This window comes from Armigeres subalbatus, chromosome 2 (genome assembly GCF_024139115.2).
Source record: "Armigeres subalbatus isolate Guangzhou_Male chromosome 2, GZ_Asu_2, whole genome shotgun sequence".
NCBI classification, from domain to species: Eukaryota; Metazoa; Arthropoda; class Insecta; order Diptera; family Culicidae; genus Armigeres; species Armigeres subalbatus.
This window is the reverse complement of record NC_085140.1, coordinates 374,543,440-374,557,971: the sequence shown is the minus strand read 5'-3', so window position 1 is coordinate 374,557,971 and position 14,532 is coordinate 374,543,440. Positions and strand designations below refer to the sequence as shown.

General features: G+C 38.4%; 1 protein-coding gene across 9 annotated transcripts in view; it reads right to left on the bottom strand.

The window, feature by feature from the left end:
- Positions 1-561: 561 nt before the first annotated feature.
- Positions 562-14,532, bottom strand: part of LOC134213104 (ankyrin-3-like) — a 305,479-nt gene continuing 291,508 nt past the window's right edge. For 8 of the 9 annotated variants that reach the window (XM_062691712.1, XM_062691710.1, XM_062691716.1 and 5 more), the window contains one exon: positions 562-3,560. In XM_062691712.1, the coding sequence (XP_062547696.1) occupies positions 3,098-3,560 (463 nt within the window). In that variant the 3' untranslated portion in view covers positions 562-3,097. The remainder of the gene's footprint in view (positions 3,561-14,532) is intronic. The other variant, XR_009979402.1, reaches the window with a different exon arrangement.

The following is a 14,532-nucleotide window of genomic DNA, read 5'->3' as shown; positions in this document are numbered from 1 at the left end:
TATACATAATAAAGACCGAGTACTTTCTGCGCGATCAAAATTAATTTACGAACGTTTAAGCGTGGCTTTATTAGTTTTAAGGCTACACTTTGTAATGGTGCCAAATCTAATTGGTTTGGGCGATTTATACGTTGTGGCCAACATAATGAACAGTAAGATAAATGTTACAAGATTTAACAGAATTAAAAATCGACAACATGCTCAACTTGTATTAACTGTAAAGGTAAGATCCACCCAAATAAAATGACTCAAAACTATGTTTAGATCATCGTCAAGTATTCTACTAACAACCCATGACTCAAGTTATCAATTCGGATCATTTTGAAAACATGGTTTTTGAAGATTGGTCCTTCTGTGCGCCGGCTAGTTAAAAATTTTCAAAATTGGCCCGTTGCTTGAAAAGGTTGGGTAGGCCTGATGTAGACGTATCGCTCAGCAGTATGTAATTAAATTATATCAACGCAGAAAGGCTGCGATGAGGAATGCGTTGATATTACCAGAATACCAGATAACCAGATAAGGGTATTGTTCGGATGTTTTAGGCAAATTATTCGAGCGTAGTTTCAGCAGGATTAAATTTATTTAAATCTTTAAATTTCCATCTGTGATCATCTGTATCTAGTATGCTTCCCGCGTTACTGTTTTGTTGTATTTCGCATTTCGTTCCCATAAACAGGTAGATAGTGATTTGATAATCCAAACATTATTATTATTGTTGCTATGGAATATACGACTATCTTTAGCAGCGCGGGTCGACAAGTTTTTTGAACTTGCAATTTTGTCGTTTCTGTTTCTCGACTTATAGATAGCATAGGTATATTGCAGTTTAATGCTCATTGTTTTGCGTTTTTAATCTACAACAACTTGCGTAATGTTTGCGTACCTTTCGGTATCTTCCAAGTTTCAAATCATTTCATTATACATTGATATTAAATCTATAGATGTATGTGATTTTTCTTCGTTATTTCTTTAGTTTTCATCTCTTAGCTACATTTATCGTCATTAACCATTTGTAAATAAATCCTCTATTCACAGGGCTGTGAACCTCACTTTTGATTCGTTTTGTGTTGTTTGTTTGCTTAATTTGTAAGATTAATAGTGCTTTCGATCTAATCTCTATAGTTAAATGTGTATGTGTGTTTTTCTGCAATAGATACATCTTTTTCAACAAGGGCGATAAATATAAATAGACGAAGGGGGTACTTTCCTTACCTTTCCCTAATTAATGATTTCGGGTTTTATCGAAAAGAAGGTTCTTTCACAATTTATAATATTGATGGTGATAACGTTGAAAAAGTTTATATGAATAAAAACTAGTTACCTACGTGTGTGATAGGACGGGTGTATTTATTGGACTGGTTTTAAAGGCCAGTTCGAGCTGTCAGTGTTGATAGTGTGTGTGTTTGTAAATTGGCGAAATTGTAAAAAATATCAATAACGTATAATTACCTTCGAATGACTGGAAATAGGTGCTCAATAGTTTTCAGATAACGACTTAAAAGAAAGGAAGGACTCATCTAAAAGCTACTATGATTAATCGAATCAATAAATAGTCACACAAAAGAAAAGTATAACATTAAAACAAGAGAAAACATTTCTTAAAATACTGTTTTTATAGTAGTGACATCTACATTACTGTGTTACTTACTGAGTTGTGAACTTTCTAATTGGTAATCAGAAATAAAGAGAAAATGCTAAAAGCTACGTCTCGCTCAATCGGTATCAATTGTCATAATCTTTATAATTTGTGAATTAGTTATTGATATATTGTGGCTTGAATGCATGTACTTTTATTTCATGATGGGAATTATTTAATCTGTTTTGTTCAGTTTAGCTGCAATTTGCACGTTTCCTTCAATTTTACAGTTACAATATTCATTTTTTTCACTCTGCTGTGCCATCCTTTTCATTTGCTCAGGCTTGTTGTACATTTGACACAAAGTCTTCCATTTATATTCATATCTATACTGCCATTATACCCTTTATTGTCCTATTTGGAACATAAGATTTCCAGAAAACATGGGACTAATATGCGTATGACGGCAGTTATGTGATGCGGTAGGAATTTTTGTATATTGTAGAAATGAGAGCTTTATGGAACTTAATCATTCTAACATTCTAAAGTTGCTTGTATTTTCATTATATTTCGGTTTAATGGTTATCCATTTTGAACAAAATAGTCTTCTGAACAATGAATTTTTCCTCCTTCTAAACCCTACACAATAAGGGAAATCATTTGATTTCATATATCGTTGATGAACAACAAGCCTGCTCATTTGCACCGTATTACGAAAATAATTTCCAATTTTACATTTCCTCATTTTGAACGAATTCAACTTTCAGGTATGGTTTAACTTATTATCATTTTATATTATATCTCGAATATAAATACGATTCCGTTGAATTTCACACATCAATAATATCAAAATATTGAAAGGAGCTCTACCAGCAGAACTACCTGCTAGTTCGCCCTCTTTAGACTTCTATAGGTTTAAGCTTTACAGGGACGACATTAATAAATGTTAGCAAAATAAATAATCTTCTCTGTTCGTTACAATCCTACGTTTCGCGTAAATTTGTTTTACAACTTCCGTCTTACAGCTCAACCACTTGCAGTGGCGATTCGGCAGAAGTTCAGAGCGGGGAGCTGCATGATCCGCTGATTCTCGCCTTTATAACAGTGAGTTTTCCTTCGTATCCAATCAAGCCTGGCTAAAGATAGGCACCATAAAATTAGGGCTGACGTGATGATCACCACTGAGACTTAGTTAATACTTCTACTAAAATACTTAGTAGATTAGATACTTCGAATTCCAAAAAACAAACTTTTACGCACGATAAAACACGCTAAATACACAATTAAAAATTATGAAACCTTCAACGAAATAGCCTAGCTTCAAGACGATAAAGTTAAAACAAAGGTACGGTCTCCGCCATGATCCTGGTCTTAAACTTCCGCACATTTTTGGCCATTCAACTTAGAACAAGTTTATGCACTTACCTGAATTTTATACAAAGCTAACCAATCAGTAGCGAAACACATCGATCGATACTCATCAGCAAGCGTGCGTGCGCATCCTACTCTACCACATTGAACTTAGTTCCTACGCTCCTCGTTCATGAACTCGTCGACGATCGCGTTGATCGAGGGTTTGGCGTCCGGCTTCCCGTCGACCACCTCCGTCACGGTGACGGTCCGGGTTTCCTTGACGACTTCCGGTGCGTTGGACTGCTGCAGCAGCTGCGTCGTGGTCGTGATCTTCTGCAGGAGCTCGTCCTCCGGAAAATCGGCATCGGTCGAGGTGAGGGTGATGGTGTTGGTCGTGGTTTTGGTGGTGGTGGTCGTTGTCGCTGAGTGGTTCGGCGAACCCGGTTCATCGGTGTCCTCGCTGTTGGTTGTCGTTACGGTCGTCACCACGGTATTGGATCCGTTCTCGGAGTTCTTGGCTGCGGCGAGTTGCATTTGCTCCAGCAATTGCCTCTGCAGCTCCTCTGGGATGTCATCCGAGGTGGAATTAAAAGTGGTGGTGGTCGTTGTGATTACCGTTGTCCGCACGGTGCTGTTTTATGGGATGAGAAAACATAAAATTGTAGCGAGAAAAATGGAAAATCGTGATTCGATGTTATCTATTAGCTGTTGCAGAGATAATACAGATGGTATTTTGTTTTTTATATTCCATATCAATTTGTCTATTTCGAAACATGTGCTGTGCATACGCACAGCCAAGATATTAAACGAAAAAATAGAATAACAACATTTCTCAACCAGCACAATGTATTATACGATTACGAATATGGGTTTCGCCAAGGCAGTAGTACAGTTGAATTGCTTGATGATATTATTAAAGCGATCGATGCCAAGTACTTCTGAGACCGCTAGTGACTACCGCTAGTGACTAACGATGAGCTTATCGCCGTTGCAAGAAAACTTAAGCTAAACAAGGGACCAGGGCTGGATTGTATTCCTAACCTGGTCCTTAAGCTCGCGATTCTTGCCGCTCTAGATATCCCAAGTAACAATTTTCATGCTTGTTAGATTTATTTAATTCTTATAGCGGATTTATGACAGCAGTCACCATGGCTAGTTGCTAAGATTTATTGGCGATCTTATTGCTATCAATAAACCTCTAATAAATCTGCTCGAAAAGCTTCAAACGTCAAATGCCAACTGGTCTTGTTAGCAGCTCTACGGTTGTAACGAAGAGCATAATAAGTCCAATTTTCAAAGCTTGATCAAAGCCATAATTTTGGGTCGTAATGTGGTCAAATGAATAACCCCAATAAGAATATTTACATTGCAAAGGGCTTATACCGGTGTTCAATGAGAGCAACATTTTTCAGATCGAAATCTATGATGGCCATATTGGAAATGGAGAACCATCTTCAAGTCAGTGAAATTTATCACTGGAATTTATGATTAGACGGTGTTTTCGCCGCAAAAGACACGTTTTTGGTAAAAGATATAAAAAAAAAAAACAAACATATGTGGGTGTAATATCAACAAATTTAGTGAAGATTTACGTTATTGGTGTTAAGATAATGTTAAATTTATTGCCCAAAACTGTATTATTTTGCGGGCGCGTAGTGCTTAATCTCATTTTGCACTAGCTTTCACCATGAAATCGAGCGCGCATCTCATTGACATGAAAGTATATTGGAAAAACAAACTTGAAAAAGTATTATTTTGTAGTCATCCTCATGATGATTTTCATCAACACTTTAGTTTGTTATTATTTGTTTGCAAGGTTTTGTTTCTCTTTTTTCAAAGCAGCCGCAGCCAAATTCCCTTTTTTTGCGGGCGGCTTGAAATGGATTTTTATATACTCTTATAAGAGGTTTATAGTGGTAATCTAGAGAGGGCCATTTGGACATATCTTACTCTTATAGTGGTCATCAGAAGGTAATCCTGTAGTAATGGGTTTTATTGTCAATTCTTGTAATTCGATCTTGAAAACCATTCCTAGAGCGGAATAAAACTTGAAATGTTACTTGGGATGTTCAGGAGCTGCCAGAGATGCATCCTGAACAGAACATGAGCCAAGAGCGTGCCTTGGTGTTCTAAGTTTTGAACTCTGAACACAGTTCAGTGTGTACTGGGTTGGTACACAAGCAAAACGATCATGGTAACTAAGATTCCTTAGATTTGGAACTATGTAAAAAACATACGAGCATGCTTGATTTCTATCCGTTAGATGCCCACGTGTTCCATTACTAGCCGAAAAATGAATAGCATGCCGTCGCTTGAGTTTGTTTTCCTAGGATACAAGTTGCTAAGTAAGGTCAATGCTCTTGAACAGTGTGCAGTGTTCAGAACGTTTTGAACACGAACACGCGTTCTCGTGTTCAGATGCATCTCTGTGAGCTGCCTCCAACGTTGCCTGGACGAAGGAAACTTCCCAGATCGTTGGAAACGGCAGAAGTTGGTGCTATTGCCTAAGCCTGGGAAATCCCCGGGAGAGCCTTCGGCATATAGACCAATTTGCCTACTCGACACAACTGGTAAGTTGTTAGAGAGGATGATCCTGAATAGATTGACGGACCATAAGGAGTGTGGCTTATGTGGCTTATCAAGCCACATCAAAAAGGCAGAATCACCGTCTTCGACCAAAGGTCGCACAGACTGAACACTTAACATCTAGCATTAGACAACGGACAGGACATTCACACAACACCCAGTGAACCAGTGGAGAACTTTTCGCTTTACGAAAAGTTTTCTCCTTATTGGGGTGGGAATCGAACTCACACTCCACAGCACATGCGACTAGACGATTGACGTCGCTAACCGCACGGCCACGAAGGCCGTTCTACCATCGAAGCAATTCGGTCGGTAACGGAAACGGCTAAGATAGCGCGTGGTTTGAATAGGAGAGGTATTAGGTACTATGCTAGCTGGGCAGCTATAGCTGATTCCCTGCATCGCTTGAGATTATCTGTGCAGGATTCTGAAAAGCTATTTTCAGAACAGGATATTGTTAGTCGACACCGACGCTGGTCAGCAGTCGATTGAAGTGTCAGCAGGTGTTCCACAGGGATCGATTCTCGGACCGGTTCTGTGGAATATCATGTATGACGGAGTATTACGCTTAAATCTCCAGGCTGGTGTGGAAATAGAAGGCTTTACGGATGATGTAATGCTAGAGGTCACAGGCGACACTCTCGACGAAGTTGAATTGAAAACTTTGTACGCGATTAGCAGAGTCGAAGAATGAGTCAACTCAAGGAGGTTGGCGTTAGCACAAGACTGAGGTTGATGTGGTGCATAACCACCATGGGTTGCAGCAAGCGAGGCTAAACGTAGGGACCTGCGCAGTTAACTCCGTGAGGTCATTTAAGCATCTGGGCGTCATGTTACGAGTCTCGTCGATTATGTATGCCAAAGGGCTACATTGGCGATAAAAAAATGTCCAACGGATCGTGCGATGCAGAGTCAGGTACGTAGGCTTATAGCGGGTGTATAATTGTCTACATATTTTACGATACGGTGTACCAGCATGGTCCGAAGCTTTAGAGGCCGGGTGCAATGTTAATAAACTAATCAGGGTACACCGGCTGATGTATCTGCGGGTTGCAAGCGCATACCGCACCATATCTTACGAGTCGGTGTGCATCATTGCTGGGATGATGCCGATGGACATAATTCTGGGTAGGTATCGAATTGGATTAGTAGGAAGCATGGTCAGGTCAACTTTCACATATCACAGGTGTTGTCTGAACATGGCTGCTTTAAAAAGTTTCTGCATAGGTTCGGGTTCGAAGATTCTGCGGAATGCCCGGAATGTGTAGCTGAGGTAGAATCGGCACAGCATGTGATGTTTGCATGCCAGCTATTCGATGTTGAACACAATGCCATGCTGCTTGTCAGCGGCATGGATACAACCCCGGACAACCTCGTTGAGAGGATGTGTCGGGAAGAGGTTATATGGAATGCGGTGAACATAGCAACTCAACAGATTACGTCGAAAGCGCTGGTGGCGTCTTGAACAAAACCAGCAGCTGCAGTAGAGCCTACTGTGATGCAGTGAACACTATGCTAACCCCGACAACAAAAACGTCGCGGGAGGGCTGCAGAGCCCTCCGTATGTAAATATAGAGGTCATTGTGGTTCATGCGTGGTGGTTGTTGTGCCTGTCTCCTACGTGTGTGTATGATACAGACCGATAGGTTACTATCATAGCTTGCGATCGACGGGTGGTGAGGTTACCATCCTTGATATCGATGTTGTGTGTAAGAACGTCGAGTGCGTGAGCGTTCTCAATAGCCCCCCCCATAATGTATTACTTAATTGCGGACCGGGGGATACGGACTGGCGGAAGGGTTTTGGGTTTAGTGGGTCGAGTGAACCCATCCCCTCACTACCTGATTTAACCTCCTCAGGTGTCTGTTTGCAGATTTTCGTTTACCTTTGCTAGAAAAAAAGGTCGTTGGGTACAAGGCAAAATAAATCATAACGCGTTAAGGGATTGGTTTCGGGTCGTCAAATCACCGAAAGTTATGCTCCATCCGGAATCTCTGGACCAACTTCGGCATTCGACCAGTTATCCACTTCAACGGTTGCTTAGGATCTGCGTTGATCTATGAATATGCTAACCAGGTTAAAAATGAATAATGTTGATAACATAATAGCTTCTGAATGTGGGAGCAGGATAGATTCGCCACCTAGGTGACCACGTCGAGAGCTGAATGGCTCAAAAAAGAGATGGCACTGAATGGCACGAGAAAAATATCCAAAGAGCATAAGACATTGGTTTGCTTAATGACCAGTATGAACAAAAAGTAGTTAAATTTACACACTATAACATGGATATCAGCGCGATTTACAAGATTTTTTCACTAATCGATTCATCTTGGGAGCAGCTGTGCTTGTTTATACTAAGAGTTGATCATTTAGAGAGACGAAGTAAGAAAATCGTCAAAAAGCAACGGTTTCATGAGTTCTGAAGAAAGCCATCAAGCTCGTACAGAAATCGATCTAGAGTGCGATGCAGCAATCAACGAAATGATTGACAGATAAAAAAAACGAACGAGATCGGGCAGGCTAGTTTAGTAACGTATAAACAAACGTACGAAAGCTCAAAGCTCCTTACCACAACGGGTTATGAACAACAGAATACTCTAAGGGTTCAGGTTTCTGAAGTCAATTACACTTCCCGAGAAGCACAACTTAGAATTATTTGGTTTCACTTATATATGACTGGATTTGGTAGTACATAAGTCACAGCTACTCGTTTATGACAAGTGTGCTGCTAAATATTTGGAAACGCAGTTACGCATAAACTGGGCAGTAAGTAACCAGTTACATATCAGATGATAAAAATTTCCATAATGGGATTCACAACTAATCACAGACAAATGATTCAACACGTTGGATATTTGCCATGTGATAGTTGAGTTAGCAGTGACCTGTCAAGGGCTTGACCAGGGTTCTTATATCAAAAATCCAAGATGGCTGAATCATGAAATTGGCATACTGCAACACCTGTTTGTATTCATCTTGGGCTTGACTAAGACACTGCGATTCTGTTGAGACACATTAGCTAAATAGTTGCTACTACCGGAGACGGCTCTCGAATATACAATTTTGTTTGTTGACATGAATCCAAACTAATCCAACACCGTTTGTGCTGAGTGGAAGCCCAAGAGCTAATCAAACGCTTCACCCAACACCTATATATTGGAATAGCTGGCTCAGGACCAATAAAGTCTAGTGATGCTACAGTGCGAGCTAACTCATCAGCCAATTCGTTCCGAGCTATGGAAAAATGGCCAGGTACCCATTTAAGGTGTATCGTATTAACTGAATTCAGTTCATCAATTAGAGTTTAACATGCGATTACTAACTGCGACCTTGAGTTGGCCAAAGCGAGAGCTTTTATAGCTGCTTGGCTATCTGAACAGAAGTATATTACTTTGCCTATAATGTGTTTTTGCAGTGCGGAATGCACTTCACACATAATGGCAAATATTTCCGCTTGAAAGATAGTGCAGTGTCTACCCAGTGATTAGGACTGTTCCAATCTCAGCTCACGCGAGTAGACACCTGCACCCGCTCTACTTTCGAGGTGTGAGCCGTCAGTGTAATAAACAATGCTGTCCGACATACTTCTCTCCAAATAGCCATATGTCCCAAATAGCCAAATTTCCTATAAGGAAAACTACTAGCGTGTGTGAGATCACTTGGAGTAAGGGCAGTTCTGTCCAAATCAACCATGAACTGTAACAACGAAGTGTGTGTAGAACTGCGGCTTACTGGATTCTCATCCATGAAACCGAGAACCCATAATCGGTAGGTACACGGAAGTGCTTCTTGTTTGAGATGTATGTGTAGTGGGGCCACGTCGAAGAGAACCTCGAGAGCAGCCGTGGGAGTCGAAGAGACCGCACCAGTCATTGCCATTAGGCACGTCCTTTGAAAATGGCCTGATTTAGACTGAATTGTCATCATTTAACTCTTTTGCCACCATCCATAAGACAAAATTGGTCGTACAACTGTTGTGTAATTCCATTAGATATATTTGGGTTTAAGGCCCCAAGTTTAACCAAAGTTCGTCGCATTGGCCGAAAGCCATACACGCCTTTTTGTCTCTGAGCTCAATGTTAGGTGTCCAGGTGCGCTTGGAATCAATAATTCTCGCTTAACTTTTTAAAAGGACCTAAGTAACATTTTTTTCATGAATTAATTTGAATAGCCCAATCAACATATCAACATGACAGCTCTTGAGTGCGCTGTTCAAATTAATTCATAAAAATGTTACTTAGGTCCTTTGAAAAGTTAACGAGAATTAATCCCACATACTTTACCGTTACATTGATTTCAGAGTCAAAAAGATGTAATGGGCGAATACCATTACGGTTACGTTTTTCCGTGAAAAGAACAATAGATGTTTTATTCAAATTAACCGAAAGGTCATGTTGGCGACACCAACTTTCAAATACCTGGAGTGCCTTTTGCATTAGGTCGAATAAATTAGTAATACACAAACCCACTATCAATATTAGATAGTCGTCAGCAAATCCATAAGTAGGAAAACCGCCTTTATTGATACGCAATAGCATATCTGCAACGAGATTCCACCTCCCCTTGAGGGCATCCGCAGACACTTAATTTCCTAATCACTGCTTGACGTAATGTCGAGTAGAGATGTCGGTTTTTAAGCGTCTAGTGAATCCATTTGGTTATTATATTAAGTGGCCAATGACAACGTGCGGCTTCCAATATTGCATCGAAAGACACGATGTCAAAAGCACCTTCAATATCTAAGAAAACACCCAAGCATTAATGCTTTTGAGTAAATGCTTTCTCGATGTCGTAGACAACCTTGTGTAGAATAGACCTGTGCGCCGCCGCCGCCGACACTTTTTGGCGTACGCCGACGCCGGTCAAGGTGTCGGCGGCGCGCCATACGCCGGTTGACTCCACGCCGCCGAATTTCGTATTTCACGCCGATGATTGGCCAACACAAAAATCACCTATCATGCATTAATTAAATAGCTATTATAACTTTAGCAGATTTATTTGCTATCTCTGTCACATTTACCCGTATTGGCATGTTAAATGTTAGGTCATCTTCTTGTCTACAGACCTACAAATCAACGAGTGTAGCGATGAACTTCTACTCTCATATGTAACTTCATGTGGAATAACCTCATTCTGGTCGAATTGGGTGGTTCATCATCTTTTGAAGGTTTGAATTTTACATCTTAATTGGTCTAGTGCTTATATTCGTGGCTACAAGTCAACACTATGAATGTTGGATTTGGATTCCCAGTCTGTTAGGATTTTTCCAAACTTCCCTTCGCTTCGTGATATGGAATGCAAAAGCTACAGCACAATGGGGCATGTGACCGACCAAATTGAACATTTCCTTCACTCCTCATTGTACTTAAATTGCCTGAAATGTTCTGAAAAAAAACTGGTTTCGATTTATATTGATAAACAAGTTCCAAAGAATTTTTTTGGTTTTCCTGAAATAATTTCCAAAGTAAGTCCTGGAGGAAGTTCTGAAGAAATACCTGAAGAAAATTCTTAGTCTTGCGGATTTTCTGGATTTATCCTCGTATTTCAGGAGGATTTTCTGAAGGAATCCCTGGAGAAAATTTTGAAGGAATTCTTGGAGGAATGTCCAAAGAAATTCTTCAAGAAATTTAAAAATGTCGATTATTTCTTTAGGAGTGCCTTTGAAAATGGCTCTAGCTATTCGTACGGAAATATCCAAAAATGCGTCTTAGAATTTTGAAAGAAAATGGCAGAGAAAGTTCCGAAGGAATTACTAGATGAGTTTTTGAGGCAGACCAGAGACACTTACGCGAAGCCCACGATAATCTATATAAAATAATTTATTTTGATAAACAATTCCCAAATAAATTTTCTTGGTTTTCTTGAAATAATTTACGAAGGAAGTCCTGGAGGAAGTTCTGCACGAACACATAAAGAAAATTCTTAGAGTCTAAATTCTAGAGTCTTAGAGAAATTTCTGGATCTATCTCCTTAGTAATTTCTGGAGGATTTTCTGACGGAATCCCTGAAGAAAATTTCGAAGAAATTCAAAGTAATTCTTTAAGAAATTTAAGAATATAGGTAATTCTTTTAGGAGGAAATTATATCTGATATCTGAAAACTCGTATGTAGTGCAAGTGTACCGGTTTTGGCCATCTTAGTGCCTAATTTGGCCAACCCTGAAAAATCCCTGAAAAGCTGTTTTATTTTCGGAGTTATGGGAGAAATTGGACAAATTAGGAACTGGTACAGTTACTTATGTATTTATGCAGTTATCCAGGCTTGAGTCTTGCTCTGCATACGGTTCCACCAAATAGTACAGTCGAATTTAATCACCATTCTGCTTTCAATGCACTGCTGTATGAAGGGTGAAAACGGAGGTGGCACACCCGTAAGCAGAGACACTTACGCGAAACCGGCGGGATACAGAGAATCTCATTTTAACAGTGTAATCCATCAGACTAACAAAATTGATTCGCAATCCTTTTTGAGCTTTCCGAGAGATGGCTTCTTCAAGGGCGCGTAAAATCCATTACAACTGAGGGAAAGTGGACCCATCTGCATGGGTAGAATATTTTAAAAATGTTTCAACAGGAATTTCTGAAGAAATTCCTGATGGATTTGTCAGAATTAATCTTAAAAGAAATTTTGAAGGAATTTCCGGAAGAATTCTTTAAGAAATTTCCTAGGGTCCTAAGAAGTTCCGAAGCAATTCCCGAGGGAAATTTCAAAGAAAAACCTGGTTGCGTTTGTGGAAGTTTTTTAATGAGGAAAAATTCTCGATCGAATTCCTTACGGAATTTTTGAAGGTTTACTGGAATGAGTTTCTTGATGACTTACCGAAGTAATTCCTAAATATATTTCCTAGGGAATTATTTGAGGTATTTACGAAAAAAAATCCTTTAAAATTTTCGAAGGAACTCCTGCAGTAAATTCTCAATTTTCTCAATTTCAATTAGACCGTTCCGATAATTTTCTATATAATAAAAATGAGTTGAGATTTCCGTCCTGACGATTTAACTCGCGAACGAGTCGACCGATTTCAAGATTCTTTCCCTTATCGATTCGTTTTGTATATACAAAAAGCTAGGAACGGGTTCAACGGGAAAATATAAAAAAAATCATTAAAATACTATTTTGGGTCAGCTGTTGGGGAAACAAAACAAACGCACGGAAATTGATCTAGAGTGCGGCGCTGCAAATAGTTCAATGTGACATTTATATCACCCGGGCAACGCTTCCGCTAGTTATAAATACTTTTTGTTTATTGAATAATTCCATTTTTTTTTTCAAATAATTTACTGTGTTATGGTTACATATATCCTAACATTCTATTTAATTTCATACAACATCGAGTTTTCCAGAATGTTTCGTATATTTGTCAAGTGATATAATTTTTCTTTCGCAATGTTTCGAGGATTTTGCACAACGTGTTTTTCAGCTATTACATAAAAAATTTCATCAATATCACTACTTAATCCATTCTATCTGGGTTCTATACTCATTAAACAAGCATTATGAATTTTAAAATTTAAATAATTGCTAATGGACGAGAATTAGAGCAATTTCAAATGAATAGCAATTAGCCCCAAAAAACATTTAAAATTATTCCGAACTTTCGTTTTTACCAATGCAACCAGTTTTTTACTTTTTGGAGCTATGTGGTATGTGTCATTAATGTCCAAATGAAACCCCAAGATAAACCGTACGTGAAAATTGTCTGATTCTAAAACGATATCCTAACTAATATCGCAGACTAATATGATGATTATTCATTTTCAAATACTTTTTTGTGGTTTTTCGAAATTTTCAGGTCATTGAAATTATGTTCCAGCCAGATCTCGTCGTTAATGCGAAAAGACAGACATTATTATGCGTCTGTATTGAAAATTACATTATACGTTCTTTTCTAAGTAGTTTACCAAAAAATACGTTCCAAAAATAACCCATTTAGAGCAAAAAAAAAAATTGGTCAAACATCAAAGTTACATATTTTCCTTATTTTAAGCAAAAAAATCGAGAGTTATACATCACGTGAAAGAGTATGATGTAATTTATAGGAGGTATCGACATTTTCATTGAATTACAAACGGTATTTCAATTGGTGACTTTTTCTTAGTGTATTTATAATTATAGGAACGGTCTATATCCGCAATTTCATTATTTTGGGAGTTTTTCTTGACATGTAGTCTTGATTCTAGAGTCAAAATTGAGTTTGTTTTACTGCTGTCCGGATTTTCCGAGAAACTCTTGGAGAAATATAGAAATTTTTATTTATATTCCAATAGCTACTTGTTTGAGAAATCCATTAAAAATTCCTTTGTAAGTTTTTTTTTTCAGAATTCCTTCGGTCATTCCTTCAGAAATTCATTTTAAAATTTTGTTCGAAAATCTTTTCAGGGTCTTTTTCCATTTTATGTTATTCCTTCGAAAATTGAGTCAGAGATCCCTCCAGAAATTTCTTTGAAAATCTCTTTAGAAAAGCCACCAGGAATTAATTAGGACATTCATCCAAAGGTTCCTTCAGAGAACCCTCCGGAAAGCCCTTTTATTTATTTTTCCTTTGGAACTTCCTTAAGAATTTTTTTCAGAGAACCATACGAAATTCCTGCAGGAATAATTCCGGAACGAATTCTAATTTGGAGCATTTTTTAAAGGAATTTGAGTATTAAACGTATTTTCAATTAAAAAACACTTCAACGACGGATTAAAAAATTAAGGAATTTATAAACGAAATTTCCGAAGATTTTCCAAAAAAATTTCAGAAGAGATTCCTGAAAGAATTCTTAAAGAAATTTTAAAGGAAATTTTCGAAGATCTACATTCTGCAGGAATTTCCGGAAGAAATGCTAAAGGAATTTCCGGAGGATTTCCTATAGGAAACTCGGGAAGAATTCCTGGAGAAAGTTCCAAATAAATTCCAGAGAAACATTTTGAAAAAATACCAAAAATAACTGAATAAATTCTTAGAGGAATTACTGGAAGAATTTTTATTAGAAATTCCTGAAGGAATTTAAAATAAATCCCAAATCAAAGTC